Source organism: Rhagoletis zephyria, unplaced genomic scaffold (assembly GCF_001687245.7).
Source record: "Rhagoletis zephyria isolate East Lansing unplaced genomic scaffold, Rhagoletis_zephyria_1.1 Rzeph_scaffold_05997, whole genome shotgun sequence".
NCBI classification, from domain to species: Eukaryota; Metazoa; Arthropoda; class Insecta; order Diptera; family Tephritidae; genus Rhagoletis; species Rhagoletis zephyria.
Window position 1 is genome coordinate 1 of NW_016163080.1, and position 23558 is coordinate 23558.

Consider the following 23558-nt stretch of genomic DNA (forward strand, 5'->3'; position numbering starts at 1 on the left):
AGTAGGCATTCTCTTCTCCCAACAGATTGGCGTAGTACACTTTGAAGACCTCGTACAAGCCGAACTTGCACAGTCCCTAAGTAGTAAACAAATATGGATACACGTTTGTAAATCATCTTGTATTCAAATTAAAACTAAAAAAAAAACTAGCGAATACGTGTTGCTTTAAAACAAATTTTACTAGATACTTATTCAAAAATAAAGTTATATAATTAAAAAATTAATAATTAAAAATAAACAGCAAATATTTAACTTGGGTACCACTTTGTATATGATAGAAATGGTTTACACAAACAATTCTCACATGATAACAATTTAAATTGATGACGCCGCGTTTCTTAAATACACTACCGCAGAATGCAGACGCTGATAAGCGAGGAACTATGTTGTTAAAACAAAAACTAATGAGCATAAAAATTAATCACCAAAATGCGTGGGAGATAAGCAAAGCAAACATTTGTTGTTTTTATGAAGGAAATAAAAACTATAAATACTTGATTGAGGCCTAATTTGGGGGCAAGAAATAAGTTGTAATCGTTTTAGCATTAAAAATCAATAAACCAATAATGAAAATGGATTGTGTAACCTCGACGCCATACTTTTCGTTTGCGTTTATTCTGACTTCCACGCTTCAATAAACAACGAATGGTACCATCAGCAAAAATACTTGAGACACATTATTTGGTTTTGCTTGTTTCCAACTCCCATTCCAGTGTTGCCAATCATGCACCTATCACTAATTTACATCGCCCACTCACTCACCTGTGCCGAGTAGCCGATGAATGTTGGAGCCCAGCCCTTAGCCAGACCACGTGCGCCTTCTTCAGCCACAGTAAGCTTAAAGCCATTGATCAAGTTCTTGTACTTTTTGGGATCAACTTGGAGTCGGCACTTCACCAAATCCAACGGTACGACGAAGGTGTGCGTAGTACCGCAGGACAGGATACCGCCGACACCGCAGAGGGCATAGTATTTGTTGCTGCCGAATTCGCACGAATCACCAGTAGGAGTTGAAGCTGCCTGAATCTGGCGTCCGGACACAGGGCCCGACTTACCGGTGCTGTCGCATTGGACTTTGGAAAATGGCGTCCGGAATGGGGAGTTTTTGGCAGCTTCATACAGTGACGAGAACATTGTGGATTATGTTACTTTTCCCTGTTTCGGTGATTTCCTTTAAAAACTGGAATGAAAAGAGAAAGAGTAGTTTAGAAGAAATTCTGCACAAGGTCGTTGCCGAAGTTATGCCTCATATACCGATTTGTAATTTTTCGGTTGAGGTTACATAACGAATAATTAGCACATGATCTGTTAGACTTGGTCCCACTTATGCAGCTAACTCCCCCTTTTTGATTGTTTGTGTTTTACAAAAATACAGTTCTCGGTAAGATTTTGACCAATAAATGGATTTTTGGAATAATTAAATAGCAATTAAATTAAAATTAAATGCACTTACAAAGTCAGCACCAACCTCGGGCACGAGAAAGACAGTTAAGAAAAAAGTACCCACTTCACAACTGTCAGTTGAACGCCAACTAGCAGCTCGTTGATAACCACACAGGGTTGCGAATCGCTCGCTACAAATCAGCTGTTTATTTAGCCAGAGTTGTTAAAATATTTGTTGCAAAAAATTAATCATTAATTAATGTTTTTCTTTTTTTCCGTGTATTCATCAAAGAAGGTAAATTACGTAGGTACGGAAATTACGGAAGGTAGATTTACGTTCTTTGTTAAAACGCGCTAGCCATGAACCAGTTATTATGTAGAAAGCGAAGCGCACATTGGCGCGATTCTGTCGTTGCGAATCCGCAAGCCCAAAAATTACAACAATGCTACCCATACATTTTAATGCGCTAGCGCACACTTGCACGATTCCGTCGCTGCGAATTTTTCGAACATTCAATGTTCTTCTCTATTGACGCGTTCGAAACGCGACTTGCAGCGTTTTGAAGGCGTCAAAGAAGAAGAAGAAAGGTGTCACAGCAATAAAGGCAAAGAAAAAAAACGTGTAATGTACAAAAACTAATAAAAACGTTCGTAATAATAGTATTTTGTACGATTTGGGCACGCCGAGTGCGAAAATACACGAAATAAAGGGAAAATTGAGTGAATTGTACATCGGAAATCGACGCGAAAAAATCGCTCAAGTGTGCGCACGTTTGCGGATTCGAAGTTAACAGCCGAACTCGCAACGTATTCGCAACGACAGAATCGCGCCAATGTGCGCTTCGCAGAAGGCGTTGAACCGGTTTGGGACTTTGCAATCCTGTTATATGCTATTTAATCCCAAAAAATGCAACTATTCGAAAACCAAAACCGAGAATGGAATAAAAGTAAAATTGAAGATGACATTTGACAGCAAATGAAAAAAACAGCCTCTGGAAAAGTGAAAAATTGTTGTCGTTGGTTGAAAAATTAGTTTTTCTGTAATATTTGTGCATTTCAGCTAGAAAAATCCACTTGGCACAATGGCGGATGCAGCAGCTCGTCAGCTACAATATGAATATAAAGCCGTAAGTATCCAGATTGGAGGAAAAAAGCGTACCAAATAGCAATGTTAGTTGCGAGATGCACAAGGTGTTACAAGACGCTGCTAAACGCTTAATTTATATCGGGATTTTCAGTAAAACAATACTAATATATTCCTTCGACTAGAATTCCAATCTTGTCCTGCAAGCTGATGTACGTCTCATTGAACGTCCGCGTCGCGATGAGGCCACCGGGGAGGTAGTCTCGCTAGTGGGCAAGTTGGAGGGAACACGCATGGGCGACCGCTATCAGCGTACAAAGCCTGAAAAAATGGAAGAACGCAAAGCGAAACGACAAAAGCGTGATGAAGCCCAGTATGATTTTGAGCGCATGAAAGGAGCTACGCTATTGTCGGAGGGTATAGATGAAATGGTAGGCATTGTGTACCGCCCAAAAACGCAGGAGACTCGACAGACATATGAGGTGCTGCTAAGTTTCATACAAGAAGCTTTAGGTGATCAGCCGCGTGACATTCTTTGCGGTGCGGCTGATGAAATTTTGGCGGTGCTGAAAAATGACAAGCTAAAAGATCGTGAGCGAAAGCGAGAAATAGATAGTTTGCTGGGATCGGTAACCGACGAACGGTTAGCATAAATGATATAAACTAACGCTTTCATTCTAAATATTTATATACATTTTACTTCAGATTTGCTTTGCTGGTAAATCTTGGCAAGAAAATCACTGATTTTGGCTCGGATGCCGTAAACGCCTTGAGTATTGCTGGCAATGAGGAGCAAATAGACGAGACTTATGGCATCAATGTGCAGTTTGAGGAGTCAGAAGAAGAAAGTGATAACGACATGCACGGTGAAATACGTGATGAAGATGGCCAAGAGGAAGGCGAGGAAGCGCGCATAGATCATACATTACACGCAGAAAATGTAAACAAGGCTCTGGATAAATTATTTTTATTTTTTTTTAAGTAATATTTTTTCCTTTCTTGCAGTTACTCACNAAGGCATGGCCGGTCAAGTGGCTGGAGTGCGGCAAGTGCTCGAGTTGGAGGAGATAGCTTTTACACAGGGATCTCACTTCATGGCAAATAAAAGGTGCCAACTGCCTGACGGCTCGTTCCGCAAGCAACGCAAAGGCTATGAAGAAGTACATGTGCCCGCCCTCAAACAAGTGCCGTACGAAGATAAGGAAGAGCTTCAATCCATTGATAAGCTACCGAAGTATGTGCAGCCAGTATTTGAAGGTTTCAAAACTCTCAATCGTATCCAGAGTCGTCTGTGGAAAGCCGCACTAGACAGTGATGAAAATATGTTGCTATGCGCTCCCACCGGTGCTGGCAAAACGAACGTAGCCTTACTAACAATGATGCGTGAAATCGGCAAACACATCAATGAAGATGGTACAATTAATGTGGATGAATTTAAAATCATCTACGTAGCGCCAATGAAGTCTTTGGTACAAGAAATGGTGGGTAACTTTGGCCGTCGCTTGTCTTGTTATAATTTAACTGTCTCCGAGTTGACAGGCGATCATCAGCTAACACGCGAGCAAATAGCCGCCACACAGGTTATAGTTTGCACACCAGAAAAGTGGGATATTATCACACGCAAGGGAGGAGAAAAGACCTTTACAAGCCTGGTGCGATTGGTCATCATCGATGAAATCCATTTGCTGCATGATGAACGTGGTCCAGTGCTTGAGGCATTGGTGGCCCGTACAATTCGAAATATTGAAACCACACAGGAGGATGTACGCTTGGTAGGCTTGTCCGCTACGCTGCCTAACTATCAAGATGTAGCAACATTCTTGCGCGTCAAACCGGATAAAGGACTATACTATTTCGACAACAGCTTCCGTCCAGTGGCGCTGGAACAACAATACATCGGCGTGACTGAAAAGAAGGCGTTGAAGCGCTTCCAAGTCATGAACGAAATTGTTTACGAGAAGACAATGGAGCATGCTGGTCGCAATCAGGTTTTGGTGTTTGTGCATTCGCGCAAGGAGACTGGGAAGACAGCGCGTGCAGTGCGCGACATGTGTTTAGAGAAGGACACACTTGGTAGTTTTCTGCGCGAGGGATCAGCTAGTATGGAAGTGTTGCGAACAGAGGCAGAGCAGGTGAAGAATACGGAGTTGAAGGAGCTACTGCCCTACGGTTTCGCCATACATCATGCTGGCATGACACGTGTCGATCGTACGCTGGTGGAGGATCTTTTCGCCGATCGTCATATTCAGGTCCTAGTGTCCACTGCAACACTTGCTTGGGGTGTTAACTTGCCCGCGCATACAGTTATAATCAAAGGCACTCAAGTATACAATCCGGAGAAGGGTCGTTGGGTAGAGCTTAGCGCTCTCGATGTGCTACAAATGTTGGGACGTGCTGGTCGTCCGCAGTACGACACCAAAGGCGAAGGCATACTCATCACAAACCACAGCGAACTGCAGTTCTATCTCTCGCTGCTCAATCAGCAGCTTCCAATCGAGTCACAGTTCATCTCTAAAATGCCCGACATGTTGAATGCCGAAATCGTGCTCGGCACAGTGCAGAATTTGAAAGATGCTGTGCATTGGCTTGGCTATACTTACCTTTACATACGCATGTTGCGCAACCCCACCTTGTATGGTGTTTCGCACGACGCCATACGCGACGATCCACTACTGGAGCAACATCGCGCCGATCTTATACACACTGCCTCGCTACATCTGGATCGCAGCGGCCTCGTTAAGTACGATCGTAAGAGCGGCCAGTTCCAAGTGACCGAGCTGGGACGCATAGCCTCCCATTATTACTGCACACATGAAACAATGATGACTTATAATCAACTGTTAAAGCAGACGCTCAGTGAGATCGAGTTATTCCGCGTCTTCTCACTCTCTTCGGAGTTCAAGCACATTGCTGTCCGTGAAGAAGAAAAATTGGAGTTGCAAAAGCTGATGGAACGTGTGCCCATACCCATCAAGGAGTCGATGGAGGAGCACAGCGCCAAGGTGAATGTACTACTGCAAGCGTATATCTCGCAATTGAAGTTGGAAGGATTTGCACTGATGTCGGACATGGTGTTCATAACTCAATCTGCGTCCCGTTTAATGCGCGCAATCTTCGAAATTGTGCTGTATCGTGGCTGGGCACAGCTGGCTGACAAGACACTGACGCTCTGCAAGATGATCGACCGCCGCATGTGGCAATCTATGACGCCACTGCGCCAATTCAAAAAGATGCCCGACGAGATAGCCAAGAAGTTGGAGAAGAAAAATTTCCCTTGGGAGCGCTTATACGATTTGGAGCCAAATGAGATTGGTGAGCTGATACGTGTGCCGAAGTTGGGCAAGACCATACACAAGTTTGTGCATCAATTCCCCAAGCTGGAGCTTTCGACGCATATACAGCCCATCACCCGCGCCACATTGCGCGTTGAGCTTACAATCACGCCCGACTTTCAATGGGACGAGAAAGTTCACGGTTTATCTGAGGGATTCTGGATACTCATTGAAGATGTGGATTCTGAGGTGATTTTGCATCACGAATTCTTTTTGCTAAAGGAAAAGTATTCACAAGACGAACATCAAATCAAGTTTTTTGTGCCGGTTTTCGAACCGCTGCCACCACAATATTTTCTACGCATCGTGTCTGACCGCTGGATTGGCTCCGAGACTCAGCTGCCGGTATCATTCAGGCATTTAATATTACCGGAGAAAAATATGCCACCCACAGAGTTGCTCGATTTGCAGCCGCTGCCCATATCTGCACTGCGCAAGCCGAAATTCGAGGAGTTCTATGTTGAACGTTTCCCACAGTTCAATCCAATTCAAACGCAGGTCTTCAATGCAGTCTACAATAGCGACGACAATGTGTTTGTCGGTGCGCCTACAGGTTCCGGCAAAATGACCATTGCCGAGTTCGCTATTATGCGTCTATTTTCGCAGCAAGCTGAGGGCCGCTGTGTTTACTTGGTGTCGAAGGAAGCGCTCGCCGATCTGGTTTTTGCCGATTGGCACGCCAAGTTCGGCGGCCTATCACTCAAAGTCGTCAAGCTAACCGGTGAAACTGGCACCGATTTGAAGCTNTGTGCAAGCAGTCAATCTCTTCATAGTTGATGAGCTGCAGTTGGTAGGCGGTGAAGATGGTCCAGTTTTAGAGGTAGTTTGCTCGCGCATGCGTTATATCTCCTCGCAAATCGAGAAACAGATTCGCATTGTGGCACTCTCCTCCTCGTTAGCCGACGCGCGTGATGTCGCACAGTGGCTCGGCTGCAACGCCAACGCCACATTCAATTTCCATCCGAGTGTGCGTCCCATCCCGCTGGAGCTGCACATTCAAGGCTATAGCATCACGCATAATGCCACTCGCATAGCTTCCATGTCTAAACCTGTATACAATGCAGTCATCAAATACAGTCCCCACAAGCCCGTCATTGTCTTTGTATCGTCGCGTAAGCAAGCGCGCCTCACCGCCATTGACATACNCGTGCAAGCAGTCAATCTCTTCATAGTCGATGAGCTGCAGTTGGTAGGCGGTGAAGATGGTCCAGTTTTAGAGGTAGTTTGCTCGCGCATGCGTTATATCTCCTCACAAATTGAGAAACAGATTCGCATTGTGGCACTCTCCTCCTCATTAGCCGACGCGCGTGATGTCGCACAGTGGCTCGGCTGCAACGCCAATGCCACATTCAATTTCCATCCGAGTGTGCGTCCCATTCCGCTGGAGCTGCACATTCAAGGCTATAGCATCACGCATAATGCCACTCGCATAGCTTCCATGTCTAAACCCGTATACAATGCAGTCATCAAATACAGTCCTCACAAGCCCGTCATTGTCTTTGTATCGTCGCGTAAGCAAGCGCGCCTCACCGCCATTGACATACTCACTTATAGTGCATCTGATATGCAGCCGAATCGCTTCTTTCACGCTGAAGAAGAGGATATCAAGCCCTTCTTGGATCGCATGTCTGACAAGACGCTGAAGGAAACACTTTCTCAGGGCGTGGCGTACATACACGAGGGGCTAACAGCCTCCGATCACCGTCTGGTGGAGCAACTTTTTGATTCTGGGGCCGTACAGGTGGCGGTGGTGGCGCGCGATCTCTGCTGGGGCATGAGTATTTCAGCGCATTTGGTAATTATTATGGACACGCAATTCTACAACGGCAAGAATCATTCCTATGAGGACTATCCCATAACGGATGTGCTGCAAATGATCGGACGCGCTAATCGTCCAATTGAAGATGCGGACGCCAAATGTGTGCTGATGTGTCAATCGTCGAAGAAGGACTTCTTCAAAAAATTCATAAATGAGCCCTTGCCAATTGAGAGCCACTTGGATCACCGTTTGCATGATCACTTCAATGTTGAGGTGGTCACGAAAACAATCGAAAACAAGCAGGATGCTGTTGATTATCTGACCTGGACATTCTTATACAGGCGTCTGACGCAAAATCCGAACTATTACAACTTGCAAGGAGTTACACATCGCCATCTCTCTGATCACTTGTCAGAGTTGGTCGAAAATACTCTCTCCGATTTGGAGCAATCTAAGTGCATCAGCATTGAGGATGATATGGATACTTTGCCGCTTAATCTGGGCATGATTGCTGCATATTATTACATTAATTACACAACAATTGGTATGTGTGTTCAAAATTTGTGTTTGTCCTTGCTAATTTTTTAATCCCCAATTTCTTTTTTTTTTTTTTTTGTATTCAAGTTACTCCAGAAAAGTTTACAATGTTTAAAAATCACCACTTTCCATTTCAGAACTTTTCAGCTTGTCGTTGAATAGCAAAACCAAAGTGCGCGGCTTACTGGAGATCATCTCTTCTGCGGCGGAGTATGAGGACATTGTTGTGCGCCATCATGAGGAAAATATACTGCGCACACTATCACAACGTCTCCCAAACAAATTGACGGGACCTAACGATTCAGCACCAAAGTGAGTAGCATTACCCAATAGCACTTTTTAGGCAGAGAAAATAGACTTCCGACATTCGTTCCCACAACATTTGGGTCTACGGAGCTACCCAGATTTATATCTGTTCAAGGACTGTCACTCCAGCAACACTCCTCAAAATCTGTATGGGGAATTTGTATGCTGTTACAACAACAACTTCCGACATTATGCGCCATGAACGCTAATGCCACCCCGCCCTCCACGACGTGGCATAATAGCTAGGGCTGGTCGGCTATATTGTATAACCTGAAGATTGCCCAACCGTAAGCTCTATCCAAACAGGCAATGAACATTTTATTCCGTGACTTGCACTTCCCATTGATCCCATCCTGCCGTAACGGCACATTTTCTGGCCCAATTGTTGGCTAAATTTGACGACAAAGATTGAAAGATAAGCTAGGATGCGTTCAGAAATGCATCAAGCCAAAGCATCAGTCTCTTTTACTTCTAAATTACAACTGACGGAAATGCCTTATTTACGCAATTACGTTCCAATTAGGCATTTAACCGTAGTTGCGCATATTGGATATTTCCATCAATTATGGTTTAGAAATAAAAGCGTCTGATGCTTTGGCTTGATGCATTTCTGAACACACCCCTAATCTTAGCTTTGCTTGGTAGCATTCAAAAATACAAGTATTTAAGAAATATTATTTTATTTAACGCAGATTCAACGATCCCCACATCAAGACAAACCTGTTGCTACAAGCCCACTTATCGCGTCTACAATTGGGACCCGAATTGCAAGGCGACACAGAGTTGATTTTGGGCAAGGCTATTCGCCTCATTCAGGCCTGTGTCGATGTGCTTAGCTCTAATGGTTGGCTCTCGCCGGCTGTAGCCGCTATGGAGCTGGCACAAATGGTAACACAAGCCATGTGGAGTAAAGATTCGTATTTGAAACAGCTGCCGCACTTCTCAGCCGATATCATTAAGCGTTGCGCTGAAAAGGTATGTTCAAATAGGTCTTGAGCTTGGCAAACCTTATTATATTTGATAATTCATTTGATTTTCAGAAAATCGAAACTGTTTTCGACATTATGGAGTTGGAGGATGATGATCGCTCTCGACTGCTGCAGTTGACCGACGCACAAATGGCTGATGTGGCGCGCTTCTGTAATCGTTATCCGAACATAGAAATGAACTTCGAAGTGCTGGATAAGGATCGCATAAATTCCGGTTCGACGGTGAACGTTGTTGTGCAGCTAGAGCGTGAAGATGAAGTTACAGGCCCGGTCATAGCGCCATTCTTCCCACAGGTATGATAGAGAAGTCCGGTTTTTTTTTAACTTAATTTATAACTACACCTTTCTGCTATAGAAACGTGAGGAAGGTTGGTGGGTGGTGATTGGTGATCCAAAAACTAATTCCTTGCTATCGATTAAGCGGCTGACACTACAGCAGAAGGCGAAAATAAAATTGGATTTCGTTGCGCCTAGCCCTGGCCGTCATGAGTACACTTTGTACTATATGAGTGATTCATATTTGGGCTGCGATCAGGAGTATAAGTTCTCCATTGAAGTAGGCGATTTCCAGTCGGAAAGTGAAAGCGAGTCGGATTAAATTTGCTTGATCATAAGAAATACATTATCTAATATATGGAATTCTCTTATCGTTAGTTGTAGTTTTTTGTGTATTTAGTATACATTTGCATATTTGAAGCATACGCGACTTGGCAAGTGGCCGCAAAAAAAAGAAAATAAACAACAAAAAAATGTAATTGCAGCATGTTTTACTTTATTTGTAAGCACAGCAGTGGTATCAAATTTAAATCCGAAGCTCCACCACTTAAATTACGCGACAACGGTGACTAAGGACTTTATCATAACCTTGCAATAATACATTTTCAAACCTACTGGCAAACTCCTTCTACTTGCGAAATATTATCTTTTAACTTAAATCAAAATCAATTGCACGTTTAAATTGTTCAAGTACTGAAAACTTTAAGCCTGACCTACAGACACTGCAGATCCGCGACTGTTGGCATTATTTTCGAAGGGTCCATTAGCAAAACTGTTTGTGCTGGCAAAGTTGATTACCTGTCCATTGGGTAGCCGATACATTTGACTCATCGAAGCGCCGGCGGAATTTTGAAAGCCATGCGATCCCAACTGCGAGGTTTGGGCTAAGGTGCCCGCTGAAGAGGCGCCAAACGATCCATTTGGCCCAAAAGCATTGAACGCCTGTGAACCAGCATTCGAAGCGGCCGAGTTTGGGCCTTTTCTATCAAAGGCTGAGGCATCAGCGGTAGCCTGCGATTGTCCATATTGTGGTGTGAGGGGCTGGAATTGTGGTCGACGCTTAACACGCACGTGCTCCAGCAATGAAGCGTCATTTAAAGGCATATCAAAAGGTATGCTACGCACACGTCGCACCTGTGGTTTCAAATTGGTTTTTGGTTTGATGTAGAGCGAAGATTCGACTACCACTTCATCGACAGCAGCGCCAGTGGCAGCTATTGCAAAGGCAAAAAAGAGGAATGCAAGTAATTTTAGTTATATTTCTGTTGCGTATGCAGGTGTTTTTTGCTTTTACTCACGCAATGGGGCACTGGCTATGCTATCGTCACTAACAACATTTAAACTGGACGCGCTGCCGTGTGTCGCTATGAGTGTTAAAACCGCAGTTATTAAGAAATTCATATTAAGCTGAATATACATATGTATGCTCTCCGCTTTGAAGTGTGTGCGGAAGTTTCTGCACAACGTCCCAGTAGTTAGTCTTCACAAAGCGACGATCAAACCCAGACTATCGCCTGAGTCATTGACTGAGTCGCAGACAACTCTCGCTTTTTCTAGCTGCCACTTATGGTCAGCGCTAAGCGGCTAAATAACCAGAAAAGGTAACACTGAGCGGCTTAGTGTCGGCATTTAACAATATGTAGTGATATATGTAGAAGCGGAAGGTGTTTAATATTGCATTTAGAAAGGGGTAACGTAAAAAGATAGGAAATTAAATTCGCTAAAGTAGGGAATTTAGCGATTTCCAAAGCGTTTCTGATAAGCAAAAATTTAAAGTTTTGTATTATATTCGACAGTTTTTGAAAATACATATCATAGTCAAAACCAAATCTCATACAACCTTTTTGCCTCCACATACATACATACATATATGTATATGGGTAAGTGTACTTAATCTACAAACGTAACGTTATGCTCAACACGCGCAACATCTCAAGCAAATTTACTGTCTAACTAACGAACTCGTCCGAATGCTGGGGGAAGACCAGAAGGTTGCGCAGTCTCAAACAAACAATCAATAGCTATGCCTTAAAATAACCATAGCTCTAATCGCAAAGCCAATGGAGGCAAGGTAGCAGGGCTACACTACAAAATCGAAGCAATGGACAGTGCGGCGACTTAGCGACCAGCAATAAGTGAACTGGTTTTCTCAGCTCATTAAGGAAGAAAACTAGTTTTGGGGTTTTCCTTTGAAGCCAGCGATAAATAAACGAATAAAGCAACAAGTGTGCGCGTGTGTGTATAGTAGTAGTAACCCTGCAGTAAAATTTAGAGACAGTCTGACAAAGCTCTAGTTGCGAACTAAATATCTCAGAACTATCTCTGAACCAGTGCAAAAGGAATGCAGAGCGGGACAGTTTAAACTTGCGGTATAAATGTGCAAATGCTCACTACTTGTACACTACGAATGAAGCTCAGCGAGAAGACCTCCGACTCAACCACCGTTGGTCGCGAGTTCAAATCGCGGTGGAGGCAGTTGTGAATTTTCAAATTTAATGAATTTAAATTGTTGCATGCAGCTTACAATACATATATTTTTTTTAATAAAATATGTAACAAAAACGGAATCTGGAAAGGAAAAGAAAAAACGAAAAAAATGTCCAAAAGTCGAATCGCAAAAACGTTTTCTTATAAAAAAAAAACTGTCCAAACTGGAACCGGTTAAATACCGGTTGCAAAGTAATGCACTGGGCGACAATTGCCACCGCCAATGACATCGCCGTGTAAAACTGGGCAGTCGAAAGCATTGCTTGGGTATTGAGCTAGAACTGGTACTGTCGGCAAAAGGTCTAGTTCTACGCTAGTTTGAGGCTAGTCAGATTTTCTGCAGGGAAGTTAAGTAAAGAGCTTGATCATAGTGGGAAAGACCAGTGAGCAGTGAGTGGAAGAAAAGGGGAATAGTAGAGAGAAGATATATAGATATTTGCAAGAGAAGATATATAGATATTTGAAAGAGAATTGAGTATTTTAATAGAGCGGAAGAAGACATGATCAAAACGAGGAAGTCCGCGATAAATTAAAGCCGTTAAAATTTAAATGGATAACTTTTTCTCTACAGCGGACATAAAAATTAGCTCTGGAGTTGAAAAAATTTTAACAATTTTAATCAAATATTTAGCTATTAAATTCATGTGAACTAAATAACTGAGTTGCATTTTTGTATATCTTTATTTGGACTTATTATTTTAATATGTTTAGGTATTACATATATCGGTAATAAAAGCAAAAAATTAGCGACTTCAAAAATTCGAAAATAGCGTAGTACATACATGAAATTCTTCTGTAGTAATTGATTTTCTAATTACATACATAAATGTGTATGCGTATCAAATAACAAACCGGCACAGATATACATATTTATCTATTGGCTTAACAAAGTGCATTATGAAATTGTTTATATCTACATAAACGTGTGCATTTGAATAGTAATAGTAATATATAGAAATCTGTAGGTATACTCTACACTATCTACATATCTGATCAAGAACTCTGTAAATGTGTAAAGTACTAGGTGCATTCTTTTGCAACCGAGCTACAAAAGAACACTCGCTTAAATGACAAAATACACGCAAAGCAACAACGCAAACTCGGCTATTTATCCGAGCTCAACCAGGTCGGTTAAAAAATACGCGACCTGAAGGGTAGTGTTGTTAAGTGAAAAAAACTGCTCTATTGCGAATTGTTAATGGGAAAGTGGAGAGGGAAATTTTTGTTTCCTTGTATACGTGACTTATGTTTTAAACAAGTATATATATTACGCGAATACCTCGCATAATTACTCAATCAAATTGGTTTTTGTATTTAAATCCCGTTAAACAAATCACACGTTTCTTATCAGCTACCAACAGGGTTGCTTAAGTAGCTAAAAGGAAATTTTTACCCGAATTGAGCGTTCTTTTGTCGCTCGCTTACAAAAAAATGCAGTACTATTTATGTAATTAAACCGGCGCCAATATATTTAACTATGTATGTACTATGTAGATCGTATTGAACACCAACTTTGATGTAGTTGATTTTTTAATATTATTTACTAACACAAAATTGATTTACGGTCTGAGATCGCTTAAATAAGACTACAAATACAAAGTATGCATAATATTTTACGTCTTAGACGGATTTAAAATATCAGCTTGCGTTAAGTTTCAGTTGTATTTGAAGATGGGGTAGGGCTAAAATATTTACACTTGTCCACGGAACAAAAGAGGTCCGATGCCTTGACCTGTTCTGACAATGAGCTTGTTCGAGTTGCAATCAGAACTGCAGTATTGCGCGAATCATTAAAGTATCACGTTCGGTGTTAAATTCTAGCAATGTTGTATCACTTGAGAATTTGCAACAGTGTTGCACATTTTCATCAGTGCTGCAGTCTTGCCGATTTTATTACGAACCTCGAACAAGTCCAATTTCTCTTTTTATTTGATGTTATTTGTACAAAAATTATAAAAATTCTACAAAGTTTCACCAAAATGTCAAATGCAGTTTTGTAGCCTATTAAATTGTAGTGTAATGATGAGCAAGTTTCATGCTGCTAAAAATATCGTTGATTTTTTAGCATTGTCTTCCATATAAAAGAAAATTACTTGTGTGGAAAAAATGCGAAACACCTTCAACAAAAAAAGTCTTGAAAATCAACGGGAGTTTTTACCAACATGAAACATGCATTTTCTAATAATAAAGTTTAGTGGGCTATAAACATGCATACGAATTTTGTGTAAAGATTCTGATTAAAAAGTTTGAAATTTTTGGTGAAAATTTGACGAATTTTTAGTTTTTGTACAAAGTTTTAAATGTGGATTTATATGGTGTTTGTCGCATAACCTGCTAGACTTAAAAAAAAATAATAATAATTAACATTAAATAAGCAAAAGAAAAATAGTAAAAACTGGTCAAAATCTCTCTCTCATTATTTTATGGACAACTGTTATGTTATTAAGAAAGCGAAACGTTATTTCAAGCAGATATTGTAAATATAATAATATTTTAAAATATCCTTAGCTCCAAGCTGACGTTATGAGCTTTTCCTTTTGAGTGAAACAATGTTATCTAACCATATGGACTAATACATTTAAGAACCACTGAGCGTGAACATGTCATAGTTTCGCAGTTGATGAGACAATAATGTTGAAATTAATTTCTGGTAATTCAAATCAGTGCGCTTACAACTACAATTTTTAAATTTATACTTAAGAGTGTGGGATATGGCAGACCCTCTCTGTTATATTCTAACGAAATGTATACTCCTTTACATGAATATAGTATTAGAAAGTGCCACATATAATCAAATCGAAATAAACCCTGACTAACTGATAAAGCTTTTTTTGCTGCCAAATTAAGACACTGTAAACATTATTATGCTAACATAACAATTGATTTTAAGCATTAAAATTAAGAATCGTGTTGTTAAAATAAATCTCTAACTTTAATCGAAAATGTTGAAATTTATAATCAACTTAAGGAAAATCTCAATAATAAAATTGTTAGGAAATTTTTTAAGCCTGCTAAAGACTTGAACAAATAATAAGTATGCACCTGAAATTTGGCTTGCATATCAATGTGTCGCGCACAATTTCGTAGTCGTTTGATTAAAAGCGAAATTCGCATATTCACACTGACTCAAGCTCGGATTAATAGGTATTTCCGCTGTGTACATATTTTTTATAGTTGATTTATTAGTTTTCCTTATTTGCATGTTTTTTACTTGCCTTTTTAAATAAATCTTTTAAATCGTGTGCAACTCTCTATAGTGTGTGTTTATTTATTCTATGCCATGAGCAAAAATCATTACCAAGCCTGGCTCGACCATTACATCCTCGGACATGTGAGCATTATCGCAGCTTAAAACCAGCACAGCTTGTTTACCTAAGAATTGATCAATGCTTGAAACTTCAGTAGTAAATAAATCTTTCCTACGTATAACTTACCCGGTATACGCCGGCAAATGTAGTTATCGTAGATGCGTCTATTATTCTGACGGGTCTCCAAAGAGCTCAAGCCACGCGGCCAGCGTCTTTCGTGGCAATTCTCCATTAGATTGTCTAAAATATGTGGCGGGCAGCCAGACTCGGACAAAGCACGTTTTATCATCATCTGAACATAAATAATCAACTCATTAGAAATATTCAAAAACTCAATCTCGCATTGTTTCATATCTATGAATTTGCTCACCTGTAGTGCATCGTCTGGTGTTGAGATCATACCACCCCAGCGTGTTACGCGCGCCCTTGACAGTGTCGAGCTCCAGCGTATAACTTCATCCCGTTCCATTTGATCGGCAATAGCTCGCATGGCTGGATTTGAGACGCGCATTGCGCGCATAAAGTCTTTAAAAAGTTGCAACTCACGTTTCAATTCGTTGATTGCCAAATTTTGGTCAGCAATCTCTGTCTTAAGCTCTCCCATTTTTAATTGTTGCTGATGTATCATAGAACGCAATTCGCGCAAACAGTTGTGATCCTTTAGTTCATCCTTGGGTATGACGAAGCCGCAACCTTTTTCGCATGGCAATGGACGTTTGGGGTTATGTTCACATTCTTCCAAATGTGAATTGAGTGCGTCCAGCTTGAGTACTAGGGTGCAACCATATGGTGCGTTGTCACAGGTAATGGAAAGTCTAGAGGAATGTGCAAAATGCATATGGAAATTTCATAAGTTACAGATATGCATGTATATGATTTTACTTTCGGTTGGGCGTCGCCATACTTACCGTGAAAGTAGATTGCGAAGTATGCGCGGCACAGCGCGCAGATTTGCAGTGTTTAATGTGTTGCGGTCGACTGGGCAGGTGGGCTGGCGCGTGAGCCATTCATTGATGCACGCACGGCAAAAGGCGTGTTCACACATTGCCGCCTATGAAGATAAATGAAAAGACAATCAATGTAATAAATCTTAGCCGCATTCTTAGCTAGTAGTGTAATTCATGCTGTATAAAATTGCTTAACTCCCTCAAGTAATGGCTTCTGTTAGCGGTTACTGACCTGTAGCGGCTCCTCCAGCACGCCGGAACATATGGGGCAAGTGAGTTCTTCGTCGACTTCGCCCTGAAAGCGATGCAAATCGTAGCCCATTTCTTTTAACCGTTATAGGCAGCCAATGCTGCTAAAACGTCGACACTCAGTGATTGCTTCAAATTTTGTGCAACACCACTGTTGCTTGGAAAGCCGAAAATGTTATTTTCGCAACTTTTTCTTCTTTTGCCCACGAATACCCAATTTCTATGCTTTTTTTAACCCGTGCCCTTTCAATTTATTTCTGAACACTATTTTTCCTTTTGTATACTCATAAAATTTATACTTTATACACACGCCGTTTTCTTAATTAATTATGCACTTTCGGCTAGATTATTGATATTTTCACCAATTTTTTATTGTTTCAACGACAAACAAAACCAAGCTAAAATTCCGAAAAAAATCACGAACAAGGAAGCCAAAGTGAAAATGGCAATAAAATAGGGAACTAAAAATGAGAAAATAATTTGACAGCTGTCAAAACCATGCATGTTGCCATGTCGCCAAAAATTAAACAAACAACTTTTCTTAATTTTAGAAAAATTTTAGGTATGCAATTTTATAACCCATTGATTTTTAATATTTTTTTTCTGGTAGTTTCTTCCACATAACACCATACGATTTTGCTAGCCAATTAGTTCTTCTTATACAGAATTAGGAAGTAGCTTTAAATTACAAAAAAAGAACACCATACTAAAAACTAAAGTGCGCTCGAAATGTCAGAAAAAAAATTAAACACCTAAAAAGTGCACTTCATTATAAAACTTTCCTAAAAAAAAGATTAATCTGGAGCATTGCATTTATTTTATCTACAACTTCATACAAGTAATTTTTAAGCAAAAAAAAAATCGATTTCGATTCTCATACAAAAATTTAAGATTATCGTTAATTTCTTCATGACCAATGATCGGATTTAAACCAAATTAGAATGGTACCACCTGTGAGGTAACACCTTTCCTTTAAAAAAATTATAGAAATCGGGTAACGTGGTCCAAAGTTATGCGGTAACATACATACTAAAAAAAAATATTCTGACGAACAGATAACCTTAAAAATCCTTAGGTGTTTATTTATACTTTAATACTTTAACCACCGCGCGCCCCCCTAAAGTAAATGCAAATTATTGCATTTCATCCCCCTCACTTTTTGAGCGTTGCACTTTATAATCTATAAAGCGCATATTCAATGTTTCAAATCCTAAATTGGTCCCAAATCTTGACCATTTTCTATAAACAACATAAATTGATTTCGTAATTGAGGTGAGCAATTTTAAAATTTATAAAAAAGTATTTATTAATGTAAAGCCTTGACTATCGTATTCTATTATACTAAGCACATTTAACAATATATTCTACATTTCTGTTAAGCATTCTGCTATACATATAAAAAATATATTCAGAAAAGCTTTTACAATAAAAGAACTTAAAGATATTCACTTTGCATACTGAAACGAATTCGATTAACAATTTTCCTGTACTTAGTTCCAACTAAGTGTATAAGTTAAGAAGTTATTGCAATAAGAATAGGAAAGGTAAAATAGGATTGAATATGAAAAATTTTGCAAATTGAAATTACAAATGCGCGTGGCAAAAGATAATGGAACGGGGGTTTTTAGTTTTTATGCAATTGAAGGAAGGTGGAAGCAAATATGATTGTTGTGTCACACATTTTTCCTATTCTATTGGACGTTTATTTATTTTTAATATTGATTGCACGTTTAGTTATACGTCCAAGAAAAATACCCATTAAGAAGAACATTCCGATGGAAAATATTAAAACAATAAAGAAGAATCTTTTCGCTGGCGACGCGACAACTTGACTAACGAGCTCTTCCATATTTTCCGGAGGTTGAGCGAGCACCTGCAATTTCTTAATGTAATAATTTAAAATGTACAAAAAAAATTATTACTTTTACCGTATCTGCATTGCGGAACATTTCTATACGTTTCTGTAACTTCATACGACAATCCTGGTCCATGGCCTTTGACTGGTCTTTCAGTAAGACTTGTAAACATCTTAATTCTGCAATAGCGTTAGGAAAATATACAAAGCGATCTATAGTATATAATTAATTTGCTTGTCAACTTACTTCGTCCATTTCCACTTTGCACATTCGAACAATAACGTAGCAAATCTACAGTGCACGCCTCCTGCAGTATAGGATCTACGTGAATGTCGGCCTTGGCTTCAGCTATCAACGTAGCAACTTCAACGCGACAATCACGATTTATAATTTTGTGATTAAGGAAAGCCGTTTTTAAACATTCCTCAACCATGCCATGCTCCCGGCTTTGTTGATTCGCCTTGCAAAGTACTTCTATTTCAGATTTGCAGAAGTTCTGCAGCAGTGGGTTTAGCTTGTAGTTTAAGGCTTGTTCCTGCAGTATTTTGATCATTTCTTGGGTGCAATCATAATCTAAACGGGATTCGCGGAATTTGTCTTTTAAGCATTGTATGACCTAAAATACATACGATGTGATGCGAAATAATAATTATAACAATGCAGTGTTTATCATCTGCTAAAATTTACCATGCCGTTCAACTCCTCATTCGGCTGTGCCGTTGCCACAATATGCGAGCAATAACGATCGATATTTTTCCCGCACGCCAGCTGCAGCGACGGATTGAATCGATAGTCGGTATTTTGCTCAATCATGCGATTTACGACGACTAAATGACAGCGCGGATCGAACAGCGGGTCATCTTTGTAACTCTTTAGACAGTCCAGCAAGTGCTCTGAGTCAGCATTATTACAAAATTTGTATGTCATCTCCTTGCAAGTGTTGACAAGTGTGAAGTCCGTGCCACTATCGGAAAGCTGTGAGCGTTTCACTAGGAAAATAGCATGGTGGCAGGAGCTTCCGAGCCGCTGTGTGTTTGTTTGCAAGCATTCTAAGGCCTGTACGAAGCAAAATAACAACATGTAAACGCATGTTTTTGGATTGTTAAAACATATGGTGGCTTGATGCCGTGACAGCATTAAGCAAATGAGTGTTGGTGTGGTGATTAATGATTGAAAAGAAACTTGCATTGTTATTCACCTGACCAGGACCTTTCTCATCACCACAGAATGTCTCAAGCTCCTTTTTGCATGCATTAGCCAATTTCGGGTCAAGTAATATAGATTCGCGTTGCTGGTAGAGTTGTGCCTTGACTTGTTGCCGACATTCCTTTGGTATAGAGTGACGTTGTCCGCGTATGGTGTCGTTGCGCATCACTTCGCTTAAGCAGGCGACAACCTCATTTTTAGTTGTGCTTGCTGCACAAAAGCGTGTTACATGTGGACGGCATGCGGTTTTGAATTTGTATGTGAAATGATAGTTCTTCAGGGAAATTATTTGAAAATGTTCAATTGCTGCGCGACATTTGAGATCTTGACGCAGGTCTGCGTCGTTTTTATGCGAAATCAAGCAATCCATCATATCACCGTTATCCCTTTCGCCTTTTAGTATGTGTTCACAATGAGTTTGCATTGCATTAATGCAAACAGACATAATGACGGGATTTAATTCAATGTGTTCCGCCTCCTCCTCCGTGTAGGTCGTAACAGCTTTCTGCAAATTTAAATGTTATTAGCAAACATTGATAGTCAACTAGTAGCAGATTCACTTACTTTACATGCCGGAGAAAGCTTTTCAAGATTCGTTTGTAAACAGTCCATTTCGGCACCCTTCTGTGTGCGATCATAGCAAAACATGGACAAATCTTCGATGCATTCGTCTTCGACTTCAGGTATGAGATCCACAGATACAGCTCTCTGGCGCATAACGCGCTTCACCTCTTTGAAGCAGTCTTTGCGCAGTGCCAAATTAGTATCATCACTGTAGGCGATACGATGCAAGCAGGGCAATATGAGTGGGCCGCGTTCAGGATCCATTTGATTGTCGTTTACATCATCCCACACGTGTTTAGCGCGACAGTATTTGATCGCGTCGTCGTGACAATGCTTATATAGCTGTGGATCCAGTTTGAAGTCGCGCGCTACAAAGTATTGTATGAGCATTAGCGCTTGCTCGCAGTCTGGACGCATTACCGGTGTGCCAATTCGTTCCATCAAACATGACATTACCCGCGCTTCACCAGCATCTGTGTCGCGGCAAGCCACGTCAACGACTGGCTTGCATGCACGGCGCAGTACTGGGTCCACGCGCCAATCCTCTCCCACGTCAGCTGCTTTTATTAACTTTTCTAAGGAGCGTTGGCATTGCGCAGTAACTCGGCGATCCTTTCTACGTTTGGATCTGGCATGTTCCATTAAGCAATGAATGACCTGACCATTATCTGCGTTTCCGATGGCATTGCCTCTAACCGCTTGTGCCTTGTCAAAATCAGCGCAAAACTTCGGTATATCGTCGGCGCAGTCGCTGAGAATTTCCGGTGACAGTTTGTAGTCATGCATAAGCATGTGACGATGATCGTTAATTTCCGTTTGACACTCAGCCGAAACTAACGAGCCGTTCTTCACCACCGATTCAAGGCAAAGTAAAATTTGCGCCAAGCGCACTTGCTTGTCCTCTGACACACCACGTCTGCAGTGATATAGCTTGATATCGTCCTTACAAGCTTTAGCAAGACCATGTGAAAGACGGTAATCTTTACCAATTTCGCGATCGCGTTGTGAAATTTTTTCGACACAACGCCGTGTCATTGTTGGATCTGCTTTGTTCTTAACCAAACATTTGAATGCCGCAGCTGTGCCAGCAGGTTCCTAAAGACAAAGAAATAATGTTTACATACTGAATCTTTTAAACGAAAGCATTAACACGAAAGTACACAGTACTACTTTAGCGACAGAAAAATAATTTCTTTATACACAAAAGGTATATCACACCTGTCCACACAATCGTCGCCAGTCATCTCCGCAGGCCTCGAAGAATTCCAAATCCTTACGCTGTTGTTCCATCAGCGACAATTCCGCCTTGCATCTCGCATCCAGTGAATCAGCTGCTGTCTCTTGTAAACACTGCACAGTTTCAATTTGTGACATGCTCCTTCGTTCTAAGTTCAAACGGCCGCACTCCAGCTGTTCAACTTGAGAGCCACAGCCAATCAAAAAATCGCCCAGTTGATCAAAGTCTGGAAAAAATACCGCGATTGCACGCAAAATATATGCGCGACATTCGTTGCTATGCTCCATACGCATTGCACGCTCGTGTATACAATTCCATAAATTCACAGCGTTCAGGCAGGAAGTCAACTGTTGCTGCTGTGTGCTGCAATGTTGTGGTACCAGCTGGTCGTTTACCCACCTATCTGATAGAATTATACGCTGTTGCAGCCATAAAGCATGTTGGCATTTATCCGGCACCGCCTCCAATTGACTGGAGGAAAATGTACTGACGCACTCCAATACGGATATATTATCGGTTTGTTTGATGTGTGCACAAAGTGAACGTAATTCTTTGCATTCTGGTTTATCAATCAGGCTATTTTCTAATTGTGCTAATGAGGAATCTGCATTCTTGGAATTCGCCAGCGTGGCGCCGGCTGAGAGCAATAGCAGCAAGACAATTCGCAGCCCCATTTCCTATCTTTTGGCTAGCGCTTTTCACAAAATCCTTGTACGCACACACGTAGTATGTACATATATAGAAATATTAATGAAAATTGCTGATGTGTACTTAATATTGCCGATTTTCCGCGTTACATTTATTAAAGTTACAAGTTATATTAACAATTGATTGCAATAAACTGAAATTTACAGAGCAATGTTGAAGTATATGAAAAAAATCGAAAAGTAAAATGAGAAATGACAGTTCTACGATAAGAATAACAAAAATAAAAACACAACAGGTCTGTTCGTACACATTCACAATCCAGAAAATAAAGGTCGCGCCCAAAGTGCATCCATTTTGATCCATATCGATACGCCTTGGTCGCGCCCATGGTACAATAGTTGCGTTCCTTATCTCCCAGAAATACCACAAATGTTTCTTGATATATCAGAAATTTAAATTTCAACAGCAAAATTCTTAAAAAAAAAATTAAAATAATACAAAAATACAAAAATACATACAAAAAATTGATGGGCTGTTTTTGCTTACGCGTAAAAGCACATTTATTAGCGCATTTAGCTCTAAATGCTACTCTAAATTTACATTTATCCATACAAAATTCGTCACCTAAATGCAACTCCATTTTTGCATTAAGAATCTAAATGCTAAAAGCAACCCTGTGATCCTCCAAAATTTCCACGATTCGAACACATGATCTAACTATACAAGATCTGACAAGATGAAGCAAAAGAAAAAAGTAATTATCTGGCAGACGTTTGTAATTTCGGCGCCATGTTATAATCTGTGAAAAGTAAACAAAAAATATGGAGACGAAGAATAAAGAAAAACTGCAAGCAATGTTGTGCACATGTTTGTGCTAACCAATTTATTATTTTTGTACGTGTTTTTGCATCCAATCACCGCGCACTTCATTTTAATTACATTTGCACAAAAAATCACTTAAAAATCACTGAAATAAACCATGGACAAAATACAAATAAAGAAAGAGCAAAACAGAAATAGCAAACTTCAAAATTACGAACGTCACACACTTTTTTCTCAATTGCTATTACAAATGGCTGCTTCTCAACCGGTCAGATCTGATCTAATTGGTTCATGATTCGAACATGGTTTAATGAGAAAAAGTGGCAACATTGCTTTTTCGAGTATGCAGTGGCTAGCTGCGTTTCAGTGATCGCCGAGATTTCATTTATTATTTTACATTAGTTGGATAAAGAAAAAATACGCAAATTCAACATCGATGTGATGCTGATAGAAATCTGGATCAATTTGTGATTAACTCTGTTCGTTTTGTTTCCTCCTAATTAAGTGAGGAAATTTCAATTGATAGCACCGACAAATGAACATAAGTAAACACAAACAAATGATTAAA

The 23558-nt window shown here is 40.4% G+C and overlaps 6 protein-coding genes and 1 long non-coding RNA gene across 9 annotated transcripts; 3 read left to right on the forward strand and 4 right to left on the reverse strand.

Moving 5' to 3' along the window:
* Positions 1-4: 4 nt before the first annotated feature.
* LOC108372730 (phosphate carrier protein, mitochondrial-like) lies at positions 5-1550 on the reverse strand (the record flags this gene model as incomplete). Its single annotated transcript, XM_017628480.1, has 3 exons — positions 1454-1550; positions 763-1180; positions 5-76 (listed from the first exon to the last, which is right to left on the reverse strand). Coding segments are annotated over exons 2-3 (444 nt in total), but the record flags the coding sequence as incomplete, so codon positions are not given.
* A 786-nt stretch (positions 1551-2336) lies between these two features.
* Positions 2337-3484, forward strand: LOC108372731 (putative U5 small nuclear ribonucleoprotein 200 kDa helicase; the record flags this gene model as incomplete). Its single annotated transcript, XM_017628481.1, has 4 exons — positions 2337-2510; positions 2653-3110; positions 3173-3407; positions 3473-3484. Coding segments are annotated over exons 1-4 (750 nt in total), but the record flags the coding sequence as incomplete, so codon positions are not given.
* On the forward strand, positions 3479-10119 carry Brr2 (U5 small nuclear ribonucleoprotein l(3)72Ab). The gene is made up of 6 exons (XM_017628488.1): positions 3479-6571; positions 6921-8102; positions 8233-8407; positions 9094-9376; positions 9442-9684; positions 9746-10119. The coding sequence occupies exons 1-6, from the start codon at positions 3487-3489 to the stop codon at positions 9986-9988; spliced, it is 5211 nt and encodes a 1736-aa protein (XP_017483977.1). The 5' UTR covers positions 3479-3486; the 3' UTR covers positions 9989-10119.
* Positions 10120-10142: 23 nt separating this feature from the next.
* LOC108372736 (uncharacterized) lies at positions 10143-11183 on the reverse strand. 2 transcript variants are annotated; one of them, XM_017628487.1, is made up of 3 exons: positions 10965-11183; positions 10340-10880; positions 10143-10288 (listed from the first exon to the last, which is right to left on the reverse strand). In XM_017628487.1, the coding sequence occupies exons 1-2, from the start codon at positions 11083-11085 to the stop codon at positions 10369-10371; spliced, it is 633 nt and encodes a 210-aa protein (XP_017483976.1). In that variant the 5' UTR covers positions 11086-11183; the 3' UTR covers positions 10143-10288; positions 10340-10368. The 2 variants fall into 2 exon arrangements, with proteins under 2 accessions (XP_017483976.1, XP_017483975.1); XM_017628486.1 differs by having other exon boundaries at positions 10143-10880.
* Positions 11184-11347: 164 nt separating this feature from the next.
* Positions 11348-14384, forward strand: LOC108372738 (uncharacterized). Its single transcript, XR_001848885.1, has 2 exons — positions 11348-11916; positions 12497-14384. It is a non-coding gene; the product is annotated as an uncharacterized LOC108372738 (long non-coding RNA).
* A 931-nt stretch (positions 14385-15315) lies between these two features.
* Positions 15316-17181, reverse strand: elgi (E3 ubiquitin-protein ligase NRDP1 elgi). The gene is made up of 5 exons (XM_017628485.1): positions 16641-17181; positions 16370-16512; positions 15832-16276; positions 15588-15753; positions 15316-15525 (listed from the first exon to the last, which is right to left on the reverse strand). The coding sequence occupies exons 1-5, from the start codon at positions 16728-16730 to the stop codon at positions 15422-15424; spliced, it is 948 nt and encodes a 315-aa protein (XP_017483974.1). The 5' UTR covers positions 16731-17181; the 3' UTR covers positions 15316-15421.
* Positions 17182-17943: 762 nt separating this feature from the next.
* Positions 17944-22554, reverse strand: Glg1 (Golgi apparatus protein 1). 2 transcript variants are annotated; one of them, XM_017628482.1, is made up of 7 exons: positions 21502-22554; positions 20284-21378; positions 19700-20224; positions 19201-19569; positions 18760-19129; positions 18586-18692; positions 17944-18530 (listed from the first exon to the last, which is right to left on the reverse strand). In XM_017628482.1, exons 1-7 carry the CDS (start codon positions 22192-22194, stop codon positions 18360-18362), a joined length of 3330 nt encoding a protein of 1109 aa, XP_017483971.1. In that variant the 5' UTR covers positions 22195-22554; the 3' UTR covers positions 17944-18359. The 2 variants fall into 2 exon arrangements, with proteins under 2 accessions (XP_017483971.1, XP_017483972.1); XM_017628483.1 differs by having other exon boundaries at positions 19712-20224; positions 21502-22551.
* Positions 22555-23558: the final 1004 nt, after the last annotated feature.